Here is a 20,466-nt window from a genome sequence, read left to right as displayed (position 1 = left end):
TGGCCTGCTGTGTTCATCCAGCTCTGCACCTTGTTGTCTCACCTCAGAGAGATGCACTCAGCTTTTGAAGAAACTTCATTTTCTTCTATTTTCTATAGTGTGTGAATGTCTGGATTGCTGTTGTATCTTGTTTGATGTTTCACCCTGTGTTCAAACATGTATTGCCACTACATTTTTCTTTCGTTTTTAAAAAAAAAAACAGCGCAATCACCATGTGCTATGTTACAATGATACCAGTTTGACACCCTGTAGTAATGCTTTCTAAATGTAGCATAAATGAGGTACATGGATTCCATTTACATGAAAACTAGTACAGATAGGATAGAGTAATCACTAGAGACAGCCTTTGTCTAGGATGCTAAAATGTAGAGTGACAGTGGCCATGTGACATCCAGGTACCTGGCTCATTCGCATGTTGAGCTTCCTAAATGGACATCAGTCTTAAAGTGATAAGACTATAGTCTACCTCTCTCGAGGCCTGGTTTTCACTGCCTGCAGCTGATTTTGTTTTTTGGGTTTTTCTATTGCATTTTCTCCTTCAACCTAAAGCTCATTTAGATGTGAGATGTTACCCCATTTCGCAGGGGAACAAATATAGAAAACAGAGAAGACAGCTGCAGTTGTATGGGACGGTAGCATTTGGTCAGTTCCAGTGCTTACTGCTGCTTTTCCCTTTTGAGATGGCTCATTCTGATGGTGCCATGGTAGTTTGCTTTGGCTTTCTTTTAATGTCATTGCCATCTTAATCAAAGTTGCACTTTTCACTTTACGATCTCGCGCTTCTGCTTGTGGCATCATGTTCTAACCCCAACTTTACTGAATCGCCATCTTTTTAACTACACCAATGTAATTAAGTAGTACTTATGCTTCAGCCCAGCTCACTGTATCCCTCCACCTAATCTTGAGACGAGCCTTCTTTCCTTTGTTCCCGATCAGAATGTTCTTTTCTTCCTCTTTTTGTATTCCACAGATCACTAGCTGAGCTACCCTCATTACAACGTGAGCCTTCAATTCCTCTTCATTTCTTTCTTATTCCCTTTCTTTACCTCTATTAATTTGTTTTCAGAAGGTTGTATGGCTTTTTATTCTTGCCTTCTTCCTAAATTTATTCTTGCGCACACATGTATTTCAAACAGCCATAGTTATTTCTTTCGTATTCTGCACACCCTCAGAGTCTTGGCCAGTCACTGGTGGACAGGATTGGACTGTCACTACCTCCTATACCCTTTAGTTCCTGCCTAAATACTCATTTCTACTACCAACCTAAATTTCAGTTCTCCAGACCATTCTTCCTGATTACCCACTATTCCAGTCCCTCCAAATACTAATTGCAGTACTTCTCAGCCTCCTCAACTATTCATTTAATTCCTTCTTCGAGTATTAATTTCACTACAACGGATTGCCTGATCATCTGTGATGAAGAACTGTCTGTGGGATCTTTGTGTGAAATTTAACTGTAATGTTTCCTATGTAACAAATAACAGACGATAAATCAAAAGTTCTTTGGATTGTCCGATGACAATGAAAGGTGCCCAGAAATGCATGTCCTTGCTTGTCTTTACTCCTTTCTCCAAACACCTTTCTTACCTTCCCATGGCTACTCATTTTCCAGCCTCCTGTTTCCTCTCGCATCATTTCGTCAATACTTGCAAGCCCAAAGTATATCATTACTGTACATTTAATGATGTCAGAATTAACACCTGATCCAAATTGGTGCAAACAGCCCTCATAAGCATGCACATTGATATTTAGAGTTGAAACGCAGATACTTGATACAAATTAATTTTTTGCCCACTTATGGGACATTCTTTTTATTCCTCTAGCTATAAAACAGGTAAAACTAACACTCCCACATCATTTGTAGTGATAACTTGTATATTTATTGCAACAATGCTTCATTAAATCTCCATGCAATTTGATTCTTCTTCCCATGTTCCCTCACACACCCATTCCATTTTATCGCTCCTTGCCATCCTGTTCATGATTTTTCTGCCTTTATTACATTCAAAATTGTGGTTGCTCACCTTCCTCGGTTTTCCTGCCTTCTGAAGCCAGGTTATTTCTTAGGTTATTTCTTCCTGAGAAAAATGGACATTTTTCTTTCATGGCTCAAAACATTTTCTTAAATGCTTAAATAAATATAACTGGTAATGACTTTCACAAATCCTCCTGCTGAAATTGTAGTTTAATCGTGGAGTCCTGGTCCAATTAGGTGTTTAATTTCTTCTGACCTTTCTTATGCCAGACACTTTGAATAGATTTCTTTTAAATTTGATCCTTCATAGCTCAAATTCAGAAGCCTCCCCAATTCTACGGTCCAGAATAAATTAATTCGCTGACCCTTTCACTGTCCTTTGCAGCTGTGATTTGTGGAGCCTATTCCTGGTGGCAGCAGTGCTCATTATCATTGTCAATGCTGTGGTACAACAGAGCCTCATAGGCACAGACAGTGTCCAAGCATCACAAAGAGATGCTCATTGGCATTGCTGGTGGCCACATATGCACACGTCTGCACAGAAGAGCCATGTGTAAAAATGGTGGGAAACTTCACCAATTGTGCCAGTCATTAGGTTCCTTGCTTGATTTGATTACCTGATCAAAATCTGGGAAAATCTACATGGTCTCTGTCCTGATGGGGCTAGATTTTCCACATTGTGCCAGTATTTGTAGATTTTCTGGGTTTGGCCAAGTCAGTTATTAAGTATCACAACCAGAGATCAATTCAACATAGTTGGGGCAAAATCCTGGAATTCCCTCCCTAATGGCATAATGGGTGCACCTACACTAAGTGGACTGCTGCAGTTCAAGAAGGCAGCTCATCACCTTCTCTGGCAACGAGGGATGGGCAGTAAATGCTGACCAAGCCAGCAATACCCACATCCCATGAGGGAATTTAAAAAGAACAAAGTTAATGGTTTCTACATGCTAACAAATGGTATTTGCCATTAAGAACCATTTCTACTTTTGAAAAAAGCAGACCTTTCCATCATTACTCCCTCATAAGAGTAATAGCAGTTAAAAGAATTGTTTTGGGAAGAAGGGTCTAGGCCCGAAACGTCAGCCTTTCTGCTCCTATGATGCTGCCTGGCCTGCTGTGTTCATCCAGCTCTGCACCTTGTTGTCTCTGTTTTGGGAAGAATTGTGTCCTCTTGAGATTTCATCTGAAAATATGCAAAAATGCATTTGTCATTTTTTTTATTTGCTTTCTATAGTTGCACACCAGAAATGGATGATGAAAGTAGTGTTGGCTTAATGTTAAGATTGTTCGTACTGTCTCCCCTTCTAGACTGTGTCTGTCTGCAGGACTGTTACACCATCAGCGGCTGTGGGCTTGATCTCTCCGAGGGATTTTGTGGATGTTATTTTAATTAAACAATATGAAAATGGGACGATATCCTCAAACGGTAACTAGAATACACATTAGCGCTTAAAGTACTCAGCAGTGACATGTCTGCTCAAAAGCCCTGAGACTGCCTAGGAAATATCAATCAAGCCTGATGTAACAGCAGGCTGACAAGTCCCCAGGTCTGATGGACTTTATCCTAGAGTTTCAAAAAGCTGGCTAATGAGTTAAAAGATGTGTTGGTGTTAATTTCTCAAAAGTCCCTAGAGTTTAGAAAGGTTCCACCACACTGGAATGTAGCAAATATAATCCCCTCAATTCAAAAAGGGAAGGATGGAGAAAACCAGGAACTTCCGACCAGTTTGCTTGTCATCTGTTGTAGGGAAGATGTTTAAAATCAGTAATTAAGGTTATAACCGTACACTTAGAAAACTCAAGGTAATCTGGAAGAGTCCGTGAAAGAGAAATCATGTTTAATCCATTGGAATTCTTAGAATGAGTGTGCACTGTAGAAAGTGGAGCCCATTGTCATACTAAAATTGGATTTCCAGAAAACATTTGACTATATGTCTCAAAAGATTATTGTGCAAAGTAGGAGCCCATGGTGTAGCAAGTGACATACAAACATAGATAGTTAACTGGAGGGCAGAAAGCAAGGTTAGCAGGAAAAAGCCAGGCATGGTTACGTTCTGCACGGAGGCCTCAATGTAGGCCAATGACTTCATCAAGGGGAATAAAAACGTGGTAGCTAAATTTGCAGATGACACAAAGGTCGGAAAATAAGTCGTGAGGAGGACATAAAGATTGCAGACAGAAATAAAGATATTGCATGGGCAAAAAGTTACTTGTTGGAATAATAATGTGTTAAAATGTGAAGTCATTCACTTTGGCAGGAAGAACTAAAAAGCAGTATTACTTAAGTGGAGAATGACATAGAATTCTGAGATGTAGAAGTATCCAGGTGCTCTAATGCCTGAGTCACAAGTTAGTATTCAGTACAAAAGTAATTAATTGAATGATATTCTTTATCAAGAAAAGAATTGAACCTAAAAGTAAGGAAGTAATGATTCAGTTAAATAGGGCATTGGAGAAAATCATGTCTTGAAAATGGTGTGCAGCTTTGATCTCCTTATGTGCAGCTACACAAACAGTGAGCAGCAGTCAGCCATTGAGCATGCTCCAATGTTCAATAAGATGGTGGCTGATGTGATTGATTGTAACTTCACAGCCACATTCTTCTGTCACCCCCTTGTTTAAGAACATCTACCTCTGCCTTAAAAATATTCAATGGCACTGCTTTTACCATACTTTCCAAATACTCACTAGGACAAAAACAATTTGTCCTATTTGTTTTAAATGGATAACCCCTGACTTTTAAACAGTGACTCTTCCTTTAAGCATTTCCAAAAGAGGAAACATTCTCTCCATATTTACTTGTCAGGACCCCTTTATGGTGTATATGTTTCAGTCAAGTTGCCATTTGCTCTTCTAAACTCCAGTTGATACAAGACTTAGCCTGTCCAGACTTTCCTCAAGAAACTCCTTGTTCCCAATTATAAGTCTGGTAAACCTTCTCTGACCTGCTTTCAATGCATTTAAAACCTTCCTTAAGTAATGTGACCCAATTGCAGATGTGGATTTGCCAATGCCCTTGTAGCCGAATCATGACCTCCCTACTTCTGTATTTGATTCCACTTGCAATAAACAGTCATTCTATTCCTAATTCCTTGTACCTGAATCTTATTCATCACATTTTGCGATGCACTAGGATACCCAGATCCCTCTACATTTGAGCTCTCCTGTCTCTTGCTGTTTAGATAAAACACTTCTATTTCAATCTTCCTGCCAAATTGGAAATTATCACTTTTTCCCACATTACACTCCATTTGCCACATCATTGCCCTCTCACTTAACCTATCTATATCCCTTCGCAGTTCCTATGTCCTCTTCACAGCTCAATTTCCTACATATTTTTGTATTATCAGCAGGTTTGACTACCATACCTTACTTCTCTTCATCGAAGTCATATGAATAAATTGTAAGCAGTTGTGGTCTCGTAAGTGATCCTTGTGACATTGCTACATCATGCCGACCTGAAAAAGACCAATTAATGTCTTTTTGCTCCCTGTTAGCCAGCCAGTCTTCTATCCATATCAATATGCTGCCCCTACATGAGCTTTTATTTTCAGATTTCTAACCTTTTAGTACGATACTTTATCCAATGTTTTCTGGAAATTTTAAGTAGTTCATCCACGGGTTCTCCTTTTTCCATAACCTGTGTTACTCCAATAGATTGGTCTAACATGATTTTCCTTTCACAAAAATGTTGAGTCTACCTGATTTACCTTGAACTTGTTTCGTGTCCTTAAAACTTCTAACATTTTCCCTATGACACATTAAGGTAACTACCTTGTTGTTTCCTGTCGGTCTCCTCCTTTTTGAATAAAGGAGTTACGTTAGATTGGGTGATCATAAATATAACCTTCCTTGAATTCAAGAATTTTGAAAAATTAAAACCAAAACATTAACTACCCAAGTCGTTTAAGACTCTGGGATGTAGTCCTTGAAGATCCAGGCATTGTCTACGTTCAGGTCTGACATTTTACATATAAATTTATCTGGTTATTGATTTTTCTTGTTCCTCCCTCCCTTCCATTTCCTGATTTATCACAGCTTCAGGGATGTTACTTGTATCCTCTAATGAAGACTGATGGAAAATACCTGTTCAATTTATCTGCCATTTCTTTGTTTTCCATTGTTAATTTCCAGACTTGTTTACTAAAGGATGAATGCTAATTTTATTAACTCTATTTTAAGTATTTATAGAAACTCTTCCTTTTGGTTTTATATTTCTGGCTAGGTTTCTTTCATACTCCTCCTGAGTTTCTTCAGCAATTTCTGTTTTTGAATACATATCCCATTTTCCCCATTGCTGGTGCAGGTGCCCCACAAATGGGAACTCATTCCTCTCATACCTGTCTTTTAGCTATATATTCATCTCTCTAATACGATTTGCTGTGTGCCAGTTTTAATATGGTTCAGGTGATAATCCACAGTTTATTATATTTGGGTTTCTATTGAGTATGCAGAACTTCTTCCTTTTGTCCTGCCTATGTCATTGATATTCTCGCTTCTTGCTGTGGAGCTGAGTGTCAATCCCTTTTCAGTACAAGTCCCATGCTGTGTCCACATTCCTTTTTGTTCCCCAAGTTGGATGGTTTCCTGTGCCAAAGTGCCGTGATCACTTTGCTCATTCACCTTTGTAGCCTTTAATCTTGATCCAACAAGCTCAATGAACCTTATGTATTGGATAATTGCAAAGGCTATTGCTGCTGCATTCCTGCCTTCTGACCCCCCTCAGTTGCAGTCATACTCTTCTTTCCACTGACCAAATTAGACAACCCAATCTTAAAATGTGTGACTGTGTCCTGGTACAATTTAATCCAGGTAACCCCTCCCTGATGTCTTGGAGTGTCTCCAATTCGGCCAAAGCTGCTTGAACATTCGATTTTTGCTGCAGACATGTTTGCTGGGAATCTTACACACAGTGCAGCTGCAACACATCACCTGTTCTACCATTTATTAATGCATTTTGCTTAATTATTTTATTTAATTATATTGGTGTTTTTATTTTATTAACCTTGCCACCAGTTGCAATGTTATTTTGAATCTCAAAAAATAATAAATCTTAGTCACTTAACACTGAATAACTAACTTCTGTAGCAAGATAAGAGCAATTCCTGGAGGCTGAAATAGGTAGGAAAGGAAAATGCAACAGAGCACCCCCTCCCATTCTTCCACTGATTCCCTTAATCGCAAGATTCTATTGTAAGACGTAACAAATGCTCAGTTGCACAAAATTGGCCAATTTTATGTACATCTAAAACAAAAGGCCTACTTAATAAGGAACCAGTTTGAGCTGATTCTTAAGCCCAGCTGCTCTTCCAATGGAGACCTTGTTGAAAGCCCTGATTAAAGCTAGGACCTACATAATTTAAATTTGTATATTTCAGTTAAATACAAACTAGAAACAAAGTTAAATTTCCTCAGGAAATAAATGTCTTTCTTACCCATCTAGTGTAAGCACTCAGTCCTAATAATTAAGGAAGGATGCAGATGCTTGCTAGATTGATACATAAAATGTGCAAGTTGCCTTCTGAGGAAAGTGGGTAAACTGGGCTTGTTTTCACTGGAATTTAGAATGAGGGTTATTTGATTTGAAATATTTTAGATCCTGAATGATCTTAAACTGGTTATAGAAAGGATGTTTTCCCTTTGAGGGATCCAAATCTTAAAGGGCACTGTTTACAAATTAGGGATTGTCCTTTCAGGATTATGTGACTTTGGAACTTTGCCATTGAAGGCAGTTTCTTTCTGGGGAGGGGACTCAAAGATTACTGGTGTTAAATGGAGTTTAAAACAAACAGATCAGCAATGATCCCATTGAATGGCAGAGCAGGCTTGAGGGGCTCCGCTGTGTGCAACTGTCAGAATTTTGGAAGACCTGCATCTCCAATCAAATGCAGTTTCTGTCCACATTTTGCTGCTGGCAGGCAGATCGGTTAACCATCAGTGTAAATGCAGGATGGAAAACAGCCTGTGATTGGAAGAACATGGGGCAGGTGAGTGGCAACAGTGACTGAAACTGCCAGGACCGGGTGAAGGAGGAAATCCTGAGACTGGGGTTGGGGATGGCACGAAGTGAGGCTGTGAGGCATCAAGGCCACTAGTCCAGGGACTTGAGGGTTTGAGGGGGCTGCAGGCTGGTGAAGGGAATCTGTAAAGAGGAAGGGATCTGCAACAGTAGGGGGTGAGGGTCTGCAATGGGGAGAGAGCAGATTTAAACCCCTCAACAAAGGGATGCGCAGCTAACTGGGAAACAGGAAAACTGAAATAACTGAGGTAATTAATTCCTTGCTGATGAATATGGAGTCTTTCTTAAAATTGTAGAAGTTCAGGAGCCACTAATATCGGAAAATTTGGAGGTGACTATTCTGTTGTTGGATAATTTAATCTGAAAAGTTTGATTTCATAAGGATTTGCATTTTGTCACATCTCATAACATCTTAGATGCTTAGAATTTTTTAAGGTGCAGTAACTGTATCAGAGACAAGCAGGCAGCCACTTAGCTGTGACTTCACTAGTCTGCAGGCAGTGTTTAGGGGTAATGGCCTTTTGTGTGTGGAAGTGTCTGTTACTTCTTTTTTAAAAACAAATGTTTGTTGCTAACTTGTGCTAGTTTAAAGACAGGGCATTTAATGTTTTCCACAAGTGTTACAGCTTTAAATTTAATGGAGCGATTGATGATGGAATTTGGGGCAGGGGCCGGTAGCAGGAACTCTACACAAAATCTGAGCCAGAATGTAAGGTTTCCATTCAACAACTTTCATTTGCTATGAGGTTTAATTGTTCTGTGCTGTTGAAGTTTAAAGTAACAGCAATTCTTTTTGTTTCTTCACAGCTACTCATGTGGAGCACCCTAACTGTCCCCCTAAACCTCACTATGTGAGAGGGTTTAACCATCCCTGTGGATGTTTCTGTGCTCCCATTGCAGGGTAAGAGCTCTTTCAATCTATCTCGATCTTTTACAGTCGACTATTGCACAGAGTTAGTTATAGCTCCCTTTCGCCTGTATCGGAAGCTTATGAGTTCACATCCCACCCCAGGGGCTTGGCTATGTAACTTTAGGCTCCAGTGCAGTAAGGGAGTACTGCACTGTCAGATGTGCCATCATTCAGGTGAGACATTAAACTGAAGTTTGATTCTTGTCTTGGATGTGAAAGACCCCAAGGCAGTATTTTCAAGGAAAACTGGTGAGTCTTCCTTGATGCCCTGACCAATATTTATCCTTCAATTAACATCAGTAAAGGTAGATGATCTATGTTTCACATTACTTCATGTGAAGCTGGTTCAAACAGATTGCAGATGCTCATCAATCATTGAGCAGAATGAATGTTGTCAATGTATGGAGCAGGTGTTTTGATCTGCCAACATATATTTGGGATCATTAGCTTTTTTTATACCAGTATCTTTCCTGATGGACTCAGAAAAAAGCTTGATGCAACACATGAATAAGACAGGATTACCTTGCTTGACTCGAGATTTGATCTAAAAAGCTTTCTGATTCCTACGTATGGAGTGAAAATGCTTTGTGTGGATTACTTGGATCAAGTTTCAGAATCTCTCCCCAAATTGCATTTTAGAGAGCACATCCTTCCTGTAAGTTTGCAATTTTCTGTGAAAGGCTTTCATCTCATTCAGGCTACTGAGTCAGATGTCCAACGTGCATGGGCAATCCCCAAGTAGTACGTGACTACTGGAAACCTTTGTACTGGATACAGCACAACAGGGATCAGGGTGGATCACCAATTTCAGAGCACGCTTAACTCATTTGGCAATGACCTTGGACAAACGTTTTTAGTCCCCTTTCAGCAGGGAAATGAGATACTACTTTCTAATTTTCTCCCTTTGGTCCCTATTCTTGTAAATGAAGGTGATGATGCCTTTGCTCATGCATTCTGACATACACACCTTTGCCTAGTTTGCCATTTCCATTAGGAGTCTGGATGTGGCAGCCAGGGTGTACAGCAGTACCAACGATGCAGTTGAAATCACTACGCAGAATGACTTTTTTGTTTGACACTTGTACAAATGATTTAGATGAGAATATAAAAGGCGTGAAAAAAAGTGACCTAAGATTGCAAAGAGGTCCTGATCAATTGGCTGAAGAGTGGCAGATGGAATTATAGAATATCATAGAATTCCTGCAGCGCGGAAACAGGCCCTTCGACCCAACAAGTCCACACCAACCCTCAGAGCATCCCACATAACACCACTAATTTACACATCCCTGAACACTAAGGGCAATTTAGCATGGCCAATCCACCTAGCTTGCACATCTGTTGAAGGAAACCGGAGCACCCGGGGGAAACCCACGCAGACACAGGGAGAATGTGCAAACTCCACATAGACAGTTGCCCGAGAGTGGAATTGAACCTGGATCCCTGGTGCTGTGAGGCAGCAGTGCTAACCACTGAGCCACCGTGCCGCCCATGAATTAATTTGGATAAATGTGAAGTTTGTTTTACCAAAACGCAATATAAGGGTAGGACTTGTACAATTAAAAGTAGGGCCTTGGATGGTATTGTAGAGCAGGACCTAAGGGTTTATTTATATAATTCTTTGAAGTTTGTAACACGTGTAGATAGGATGGTTAAGAAGGTGTTTAGCATGCTTGCCTTCATTGCTCATTCCTCTTTGAATAAATGAGTTAAAATATTATGTTGAGGTTGTAAAGAGCGTTGGGGAGGCCTCATCTGGAGTACTGTGTCCAGTTCTGGTCACCTTGTTATAGGAAGATTATTATTAACCTGGAGAGCATTCAGAAGAAATTCACCAGGATGTTGCCAGGAATGGAGGGTTTTTAGTTATGGGGAGAGGCTGGATAGACTGGGACTTTTTTTCACTGAAGCAGAGGAGGTTGAGGGGTGAACTTCGAGTTTTATAAAATCACGAGTGGTATAGATAAGGTGAATGGCAGGTGCCTTTTCCCTAGGGTTGGGGATTTCAAGACTAGGGGGCATATTAAGGTGAGAGGACAAAGATTTTAAAGACCTGGAAGCAGTTTTTTTTTTTAACAGTGGTTTGAGTGTGGAATGAACTTCCAGAGGAAGTGGTGGATGTGGGTACAGTTACAACATTTAAAAGACATTTGGATAAGTAAGTGAATAGGAAATGTTGGAGGGATATGTGTTCAATGCGGGTAGGTGGGATTAGTTTAGTTTGGGAATATGGATGCCGTAGACTGGTTGGACCAAAGGGTTGTTTCCATGCTGTATGACTCTGACTGGCCTGGCCACCATCAGAATCGGGTGAGAGCAGCTGCAGTATGACACAATGTTTGCCCTGTAGAGCCGGAGCATACATGTTAATGAACTGGAAGCAGGTGTTTTTGTGTATTACGTGGCCACTAGGAGGCAACTACCCCACCACTCCCTTAACTTCAGCAGTGGTGAATTTACATTGCCATAGCAGAATCCCCAGGCCAGAGTAAAGAGAATTGCTTGATTTTTGACTATAATTTTTGCTGAAGTGCTGAATCCCAAACTCCTGCAGAAACAGCAGGTCACTTGAGGCCTGAATTAGGGTTGCACCATATGAAAACAATGTGGTGTGTACAGTTTATGCCTGTAGCACTCATCGAATGAAACCAGGAACTGTGTTTAACTCAATGTTACTGTTTCTGTCACCATTGTTATACATGTGTTCCACTGCACACAAATAATGGAATTAGAAATTGTTCATAAATTGACATTTTGTTGTGTGTACGCATTGACTTTCCATCTGGTACAGGTTTTCGTCATCAGTGTGTGAACTCCATTTTGTATGAGAGTTTTCCTTTATTGTAATTTGGTATCAGATGATTGCAGATTCTTACTAAAATCAAATAAGTCATAATGTGATTAAATTGCTATCTTGTGAGTTTACCAACTATAGCAAGATTTTTATCTAGCATTCTACCAACAGGCACACTCTAGGAATCGGGATTTCTGCGAGGTCTGTTTTGACTAGAGATGTCTCATCCCCCAGAAGCTGGCAGTAACACTTGTTCCCCATCAGTCTCACTCCCACACAGCCACGAGAGATTGTCAAAGTTGCTGCTGTGGTCTTCCCTCACTTTGTTCTCAGCCTGGCACTGTTACTGCACCATCTTGCTGCCACGCATGAGAATTGCGTTCTGCCATGCTTATAAGACTGCAACAAACAAAATGTCATTATGAGATCATGTAGGAGTTTTTTGGTTGTGGGAAATGCAGAACTCTTGGATAACTGCTGTTATTGATTAACTGATCCCACCCATTTTGCTGTGCATGCCAAATAATAGATATTTTACTGTTGTTTGGCCAGGTTATGCCAACCTCAAGTTAGTTGAAGTAGCTCCAAATCTGTCATGAATGCAATCAATTAGATCCAAGTAAACAATGATCTTAATTTCTGTTCTTGAGAATCATTTGCCATATTTCAAACCAATTTGTAACAGGATGACCTTTCACTCTGTAAAACTGTTGTTTGGATATTTGTAAATTATCAGAATCGGATATTGAAAATGTATTCCTTATCATTTGTATAGTTGAAGGTTAACCTCTGGTACTGTCAATTCATTCAACTTGAGTGAAGATTATAGGGCAGATAAAAATTTCGAAATTTACCTACTTGGGGGGGGGTGGGGGGGGAGAGTAAAGCCAAGGGCAAGTGCAAGGCAAATTGCTGGGTGCCAGCAAGTGTGTTCAGATTAATTTATATGTGTGTGTTTCATTTTCAGAGAGCCACTGAAGACTCACTTGACTATGTTCTTTCAAACTGACCTTGGTGGGTATCTCCCACAATCCGTGTTGGAGTCTTTCTTTCCATCTAGTATGGTTGAGTTTTACAGCAATCTGGCAAAAGCCGTGAAGATTTTTAAAGCTTGATGAATCTCCCTCTACTTTTTTTTCCATCTACCTTTGCCCAGAAACCTCTGATTTAGTTTTATTGCACTGAATGTTGTCACTTAGTTTTGATTTGAATGTATTTTGGACTCTCTGTTTTCTGCTTTTTAAAAATGTAAACATTTCTACAGTTATCTTATTGGGGGTGGGGGGGAAGAAAAAGATCAGTGAAAAGCAAATGAAGTAATTTCAAGCTGTACAGTGAAGGTGTAAAGGAGTGTGCTTGTATATATTGGCATTGAAAATTTAGTTAAACGAAAATGGTCTGTTCGAAATAGAAGCATTCAATTATTTTTCATTAATTGGGCATCCAGTAGAAAATTTCTTCATGTACTGAGTTTGAGTCCTAAACTAAAGTTAATAATCTGCCCAACAATGAATAATATATATTTGCATTATTCTAATTGTTTAAAGCGCAAATGGATATTCAGCAAATGATGCCCCTAATTTAAGTGAGGTGTTTGTGCCAAATGGTAAAATGAGGGATGATTTAGAGCAAAGTATTACTGCCATTGGAGTACAGCATGTCCTTCAAAATGTTCTGCCATTATAAAAACATTTTTTAAAGTTTGATTTGTAACTCTTTTTCAAAGTCTCAGTGCAAGCAGTATCCTCTTCCTAAAGCTCCGTAACAGGCATAACTGGTGTTGAAAGAGAGAGTTGGGCAAAACAGTTTCAAATACTAGCGTTAGTCCCTTCAAAAGGTAATAGTACTGTACTCCTGTTCCAAACCTTGCTGAGTGAACTTAAAATATTTAGTAGCAGATGTCCAAAATTGGTGTTCTTCAGGAAAGGACAATGCTGTAAGCACATTATGGAACACGTTCATCTCTTCAAGCAACATGCTTTCCAGTAATTTGCTACCTTGCATGTAAATGGTAAAAATAATATTGTTATTTGTGGAAACATGTTCCATGCAAGATAATCTTCACTTGACCAAATGTTTTAAAAGTTTTGCATCTCTCGAAGTGATAAATCCTGGTGTTGTTTATATTTATTTTAATTGTTTGTTTGCTTTTAAGTTAATAAACCCCGTCCTTTTAAACTGCTACTTTTTCCTAAGGGATGGGGAATCTGTTTGTGACGCATTCCAAGTATACAGAACTTGGTTGAATTTTACATTCAACCTTTTATTGAAGAAAGGAACTTAAAACTTAACTTGCACCAGAGTTTAAAATGGGCATTAGTTCTGTGTACACAGTTAAGCCAAATGATATGATGCTTGCACAGCTCATTGTTAACAATGTACTGTATGTTTATGTAAAACCATTTATTGACAGCTTTTTTTTGGAGTCTGAGGCATTTTAGTATATAATTGTGATTTGAAATTGGACTTTGTTTTTACTTGCACTTTTTAAATGGGTTATGATGTTGGATTTTGTATTATTGGTAAATTGCTTATTTATTTGAAAGCATCTCTTTTCCTAGTTTCACAAATTGAAGAAACTGTTGTCCCTGTTACTGTGTGCTTGGCAATTCACGCTGGAAAGATGCATTAAAAAAAATCCCTCCTCAATGCTTTCAACCTGACTGCTGATTGCAACCATTGAACATCCTGTTGGTATTAGTGTACGTTTTGGACACCATGTGAAAAGTCTTCAAATGTGTGTTTTTGGTGTCTACTGTGCCATTTGAAATGTACAGAGTATTGGAAGGAAGGAATTAGTTGAACTAATGTTAACTCTCAAGGTGCTTCTTCAGCGTGACAGGAATTATGTGATGGTAAGCTGTATTTATTGCTTGATCTGAAATCCCACCTTTCTTACAATGTATCCTTATTACAGCAAACATTGTAAATTTTGAGATTTTAAAGGTTCAAATACATTTTTAAACCAATGCCAAAAGTTTAAAAAATGATTTACTTAAGAAAATTAAAACCACTTTCCAATGAACTTTTTGGCCTTTTGTCTTTGGTATGGAGGATGAGAATAAAGATCCAGGCATGTGAAGCAAAGTAGGAATAAATCAAAGGGAGGAATTTTAGGCTAATATAATTAATTCAAAAGAAGTAATGGAGAAGGTAATAAGTCTGAAAATAGACAGGTCTCCACGTAGGGAGATTGAGGTCAGTAACAAAGTTGATGTTCTGGTTATGATCTTCCAAATCTTCCAAACTCCCCCACCCCACCTCTCCCACACCCACACCCCCACTCCCAATCTTATAAGTACATTTTTGAACAATTCAATCATGTTTATTTATCCAGAGGCTAGGGATTTCACTGGCAAGGCCATAGTTGTCCTTGAGAGTCTAATGAACCTCTGACCACTTAAAATTAGTCTCAAAGGGATTCCAGTCTTTTGACTCTCTGCTTTTGAGGTGGAAACTAATGTAGTAGTCAGTGGAATAGAGATTTTTTTTGTTTTGTAACTTTTCAGATATTTAATAGTCTCACGAAAAAACTTAAACATAGTAGGACATTGAATTGTAGTTAACTGATTTGGAAGGGGTAGCATAATGTAACCAGCAGCAGTGCTTTCCTCCTCTTCCCCCCCACCTTTCACTAGAGATGAATCAAATGAACTTACATCTAAGTTTGATACTTATTTTAGCTGAGAATAAAAAGTTGCAAAGGGACTTTTGACATGTGAAGCCCACTGAGTTTGCAGCTAAGAAAATATTCTCCAACAGTGAGAAACTTGGAACTGGGATTTTTGTCTGAGTCAGAAGGCTGTGGGTTTGAGTCCTAACAGCAAGACTTGCTGACTGTGAAAGAAGGCAGCAGATGCAGGCAGGCCACACACATTACCAATCCAGCTAAATGGGACAGTTAGTGATCAGCCAGTGTTTTGGTACCCCATGCAACATAGGAAAAGTGAAACGAGAAAGCAAGAGGGAGATACTGCAAACTAGAGTACAAAGATTTATGTGTTCAAGATAAGAACTAACTAAAATCTAGATGTTCACAAATTAACTTGAACTAATTGATTTTTGACCTCTATCTTAAAGGGGTGAAAACCTTGGTACAACTTGATTGAGCTGAGATTAGACCTTCCAGCCTCTAGGGTGCTATGTCTTTTTTACCAGGTACTGCACCATAGGAATATTGACCTTGGTGGGGGTGCAGTGCAGACTCATCAGAATGGTCAGCTGAAAATAATTAAATCATAAGGGTAAATTTGAAAATTTGTGGCTTGTCTTATCTTCAATGTGGAAGACCAGAGAGAATCCAACTGGAGTGTTTCAAAAGATTAGAGAATTTGATAAGGTAGTTAGCAACTATTTTCTTGTGGGGGAGTGGGCGGAGAGAAGGAAATGTTCACAAGACCATAAGACCTAGGATGAGAAGTAGGCCATTCAGCCCATTGAGTCTGTTCCACCAGTTAGTGAGAGGATGGCTGACCTGATAATCTTCAACTTCCCTTACCTGTCTTTTTGTATAACCCTTGATTTATTTACTAATCAAAAATCTGTGTAATGACTAACAACAACAGATTCACAACCCTCTGACAGAAGAGTTCCTTCTCCATCTTAAATGTGTGTTCCCTTACTCTGAGATTATGCAGTCTGGTCCTAGACTGTCTCGCAAGCAAAACAACCTTTCCACATCTGCCCTGTCAAGTTCTCGAGGAATCTTACAATGGTTGTGACCTCAAAACCAGAGCCAGGTCATTCAATGGTGATATCGCACAGAAGACCAGTGGAAAGCCAGAATATTCTCTCAAAACACTTGAGATTAAGTCAATGGAAAGTTTCAGATTTGAGATAAATGTTTCTTAAACCTTATTAAAGGTTCCAGAATCAACAGCGATAAATGGAGATTATATGTAATAGATTGTCTTATTTAACACAAGACCAGACTAGCTGCTGAATAATGACCTGTACCTATGTTCCTCCCATGATTCAACAAATGAGGAGAGCTAAGTGATTCAGTAAGTTGAATAACCTTTGGATTTCTCACAGGTTCCAATCACTACATTTAAAATATTTAAGATGGCTCCAATGGAACAGTTTGTAGGATTTTTTTTTTCCTGTACTGGCTATTATCTTAGCACAAATATCAATGAGTAACGAGGCTGCATTTGAACAATGCCACACTTCTTATTGCTCTTTAATCACATACAGGGTAGAATTTTATTTTGGGGGAAAAAGCGAGACGAGATCAGAACCCTATGATATACGTTGCCTGTTTAATGCCTGTATTTTGCCTCCTGTAGACATCCTCAAACAATAGCAAAACTTCAACCTTTGAAGTGATGGAGGCATTTTCTAAATTCTCAAGCTACCTTTTTTTAAAATTTTTGTCTAGGGACATAGTCTTAGAACTTGTTTACTACCATTCAAGTCTATACAAAAAAGTATTCTTGGCCACCAAACTAATTTTCCGGGAAGTACCTGTTAACTGGTTTCTGTTGCCTTACATTCCCAAGATCAAAAAGCAGAGAGCTGCAAAAATGGCAACAGGATTTGTGTTTGACATGAGTAAGCCTTGGTTTAGTTGTGGCACTCTCGCCTGTAAGGCTGATGATTCAAGTTCCACACCAGAGATTCAAAGAATAGGTTGTCATCGTAGTGCCATCAATTGGATTGGGCGTTTAAACCATATACATCTTAGCACCATTTGGGAGTAGTATAAGAAGGCCCTCCCTTGCCAACATTTCTGCCCTGACTCAAACCTGAATCAGGTTATTTGGTCATTATTTGCAATGCTGTATGTGATTTGGCTGCTTTATTGTCTACATTTAAAAGTACTTGATTGGTTGCAAAATGCTTTAGGACATACAGAGATGAACAGTACAATTTCGTTTTGGTATTATTTCATTTCAGTGCTGCATTAAGGGTCAGGATTGAACCCAGTCTGGAGTTTTTATTTTGTGTGATTGGTACAAATTCAGATCAGAAATCAAAACATTGAATCCCTTTCAACAGGGTTATCTAGTCTGAATCTTAATGCACCAGAGCCCTGATTAGTGAGGTACAAAAGCAATGTTCAGCAGATCAATCTGCATCTGTAAAGGACAGGTTAACATTTGAGGTTTTGTTTTAAGTTTCTCTGAAACAGTGATGTATTCCTCTTCAGAATTCCTACCCTATCTTAGCATTTCTATCATTTCTCTTTTTTTTGCTCCAGCAATCCAATATTTCCCATTTATTTTATCCTAACTAGGGGATTGTTACATTAACCTGGAACAGGATGGAGAGTTTTGTTAAGCTGTAAAATTCCTCATGAATTATTTGTCTATCTTAGAGTTGGCTGCAACAGTCAGTTTTCATTCATTATATTGCCATTTACCGCAGTTCAGAAATAAATTGGGCAGGCTAAATAACATTTGTATTCAGCTTGCATTTAATGTGGAAAATTTTCTCAAGGTGCTTCACAGGCACAAATTGGATTTTCAGTGAAAGGAGGATGTGTGGAAGGAAGTGAAAGTGGTAGGTTTTGAAGAAAGGATGTGGAACGGGAGAGGTGTGGTGGGGCTGGGAAGGCAGGGTGAAGGATAGAACAATGGGTCACAGGTCTAAACAATTAAAAGCCCAGCTGTTATTGTGGGACAGTAACCAAAGGGGACAGGGGTTACACAAAGACAATGCTGCACGAATGGAGAACTTTGTGGCAAGAATAAAAAAAACAAAAACAAATTGCTAGAAAAAGCTCAGCAGGGCTGGCAGCATCTGTGAAGAGAAATCAGAGTTAGCATTTCAGGTCAGGTGACCCTTCCTCCGAGCAGGATGAAATATATAGTACAGGTAGAAGTGTTTTGAATGAGTTTAGTTAATAGAGGGTGGAATTTGGCAGCAGTAGAAGTAGGCATTCTGTTTTGTAATGGAGATGAAAAATGGTCAGAAATTTTGCAGTTGAAGTTGCACACTATGAAACAGTAGGCAAAGTACTTATTGAATTTCTGCTTTTTTGGATAGGATCATGGTTATGTATTAGCACTTTGTGAGCATCTACGTTGTGTACCTGCGATAATACAACTTTTATTTGGGAATTAGTTCATAAAGTTTTTGTGTTGTTTGCATTAATAGTAATTGCGCACAAACTTAATTATGCAGGAGTGTAATGAGCCGAGGCAAGACCTCAATCTGACAGTTGCCCAGCATACACTAATAGATATGGGGAATAGTGAGTGTATGCGAGAGCTAGGACCAAGCCTGGATTTTTCACTATCTGACTCTGCTTGCTACAGACGGATAAAATGACTTAATAGAGATAACACCTCAATCTGTCCACAAGAAGAGCTAGTTTAAAAGATTAACAATCGCAGTGGAAATTCTGTGGATATTAGTATGTAGTCCACATTGTAGGTTAACTGAATTACGTGAAAGAGATGACATTACATTAAGTTTATAAGGTCCTTAGTTGGTTATTAGGGGCTTTATTCGGCCTCTTGTGATGCTTTGGCTGTGCTAGAAATTGGACCTATCCTCCTGATTGTTGCTGAGCAGGGCCCATCGGGCAGGGACTTGATGACATTCCAAGCGTCAAAACGGCTCAGACCTTGCAGGATGGTGGTGTTTACTTGAAGTAGCTCATCTCCAGGCTGGATAATGTTGCTCTGATCAAGGGCTCCCCCTGTAAGGTGCAAGAAAACATATGAAAATTACCTTTGCTAAATTCAAAACAAGCCTCTGAAAATGCAAGGTGAAACTACACAGATTTGACAGCATGCTTTACAAACAATATTAAAGACAGCCAGGTATAGCTGTATGCAATAGATTCACCGAGTTCCTGAGCTCATTTGTAACTATGGGAGTGAGCCATTGTATTTTCAGGTATTACTTCCATCCACCACTCACCCAAGGGACAGCTGGGGAAGCCACGAAGGAAAACAATTAACAAAACTTCTGGACAATGCATACAAAATGGTATGATATAGAATGATCTAGGTAAATAAGCTGATCTCATACCCTTGCAAAAATGGTAGTGTACAATTAACTCACTGGATGAGGTAGCTCTACAACTATTCCCATCCTTAATAATGGGGGATCCCAGCTCATCAGCGTGAAAGATCACACTGACAACAATCCTCAACCAGAAATGGTAAGTGCACTTTCTATCTCGGCCTCCTCCGGGGGTCCCCAGCATTACAGGTGCCAGGCTTCAGCCACGTAAAGCGAAAAACAGTTGGAGTCTTTCGATACTGCAAAGGCTGTGGGCCTTGACGACACTAGTAGATATGATCCAGAACTTGCTGTACCCCTAGCCAAGTATAACTACAACACCAGCATCTGCCTGACAATGTGAAAAAATTGTAGACTTGCTCGCTGAGCTGATGTGTTTGTTTGCAGGTGTTTCGTCACCCTGCTAGGTAACATCATCAGTGTGGTTCCAGCGAAGCGTTGATGTTATGTCCAACTTGTTATTTCTATGCCTCGGTTTGCTGGGGTGTTTGGTATTACTTCCAGTTCTGTTTCTCAGTGGTTTGTATTTCGGGGTCTAATTCAATGTGTTTGTTGATGGAGTTCCGGTTGGAATGCCAGGCCTCCAGGAATTCCCTGGCATGTCTCTGTTTGGTTTGTACTATTATGGATGTGTTGTCCCAGTCAAATTTGTGTCCTTCTTTGTTCGTGTGTATTGAGACCAGTGAGAATTGGTCGTGTCTCTTGGTGGCTGGTTGGTGTCTGTGTATCCTTATTGTCAGTTATCCTCCTCAAACACAACTAGGAATGGGCAGTAAATGCTGGTCCAGCCA

The 20,466-nt window shown here is 39.5% G+C and overlaps 2 protein-coding genes across 2 annotated transcripts in view; one reads left to right on the top strand and one right to left on the bottom strand.

Moving 5' to 3' along the window:
- stard5 (StAR-related lipid transfer (START) domain containing 5) overlaps positions 1 to 14,723 on the top strand; it is a 48,371-nt gene extending 33,648 nt beyond the window's left edge. Inside the window, exons 8-10 of the mRNA XM_048615716.1 lie at positions 3,287 to 3,404; positions 8,805 to 8,898; positions 12,666 to 14,723. Of these exons, the coding sequence (XP_048471673.1) occupies positions 3,287 to 3,404; positions 8,805 to 8,898; positions 12,666 to 12,813 (360 nt within the window). The 3' untranslated portion in view covers positions 12,814 to 14,723. The remainder of the gene's footprint in view (positions 1 to 3,286; positions 3,405 to 8,804; positions 8,899 to 12,665) is intronic.
- A 2,127-nt stretch (positions 14,724 to 16,850) lies between these two features.
- il16 (interleukin 16) overlaps positions 16,851 to 20,466 on the bottom strand; it is a 68,701-nt gene continuing 65,085 nt past the window's right edge. The window contains exon 16 of the mRNA XM_048616025.1: positions 16,851 to 19,346. Coding sequence (XP_048471982.1) covers positions 19,150 to 19,346 — 197 coding nt within the window. The 3' untranslated portion in view covers positions 16,851 to 19,149. The remainder of the gene's footprint in view (positions 19,347 to 20,466) is intronic.

This window comes from Rhincodon typus, chromosome 33, assembly GCF_021869965.1.
Source record: "Rhincodon typus isolate 14 chromosome 33, sRhiTyp1.1, whole genome shotgun sequence".
Classification (NCBI taxonomy): Eukaryota; Metazoa; Chordata; class Chondrichthyes; order Orectolobiformes; family Rhincodontidae; genus Rhincodon; species Rhincodon typus.
The sequence above is the reverse complement of the archived record's forward strand: the minus strand, read 5'-3'. Positions and strand labels throughout refer to the sequence as shown.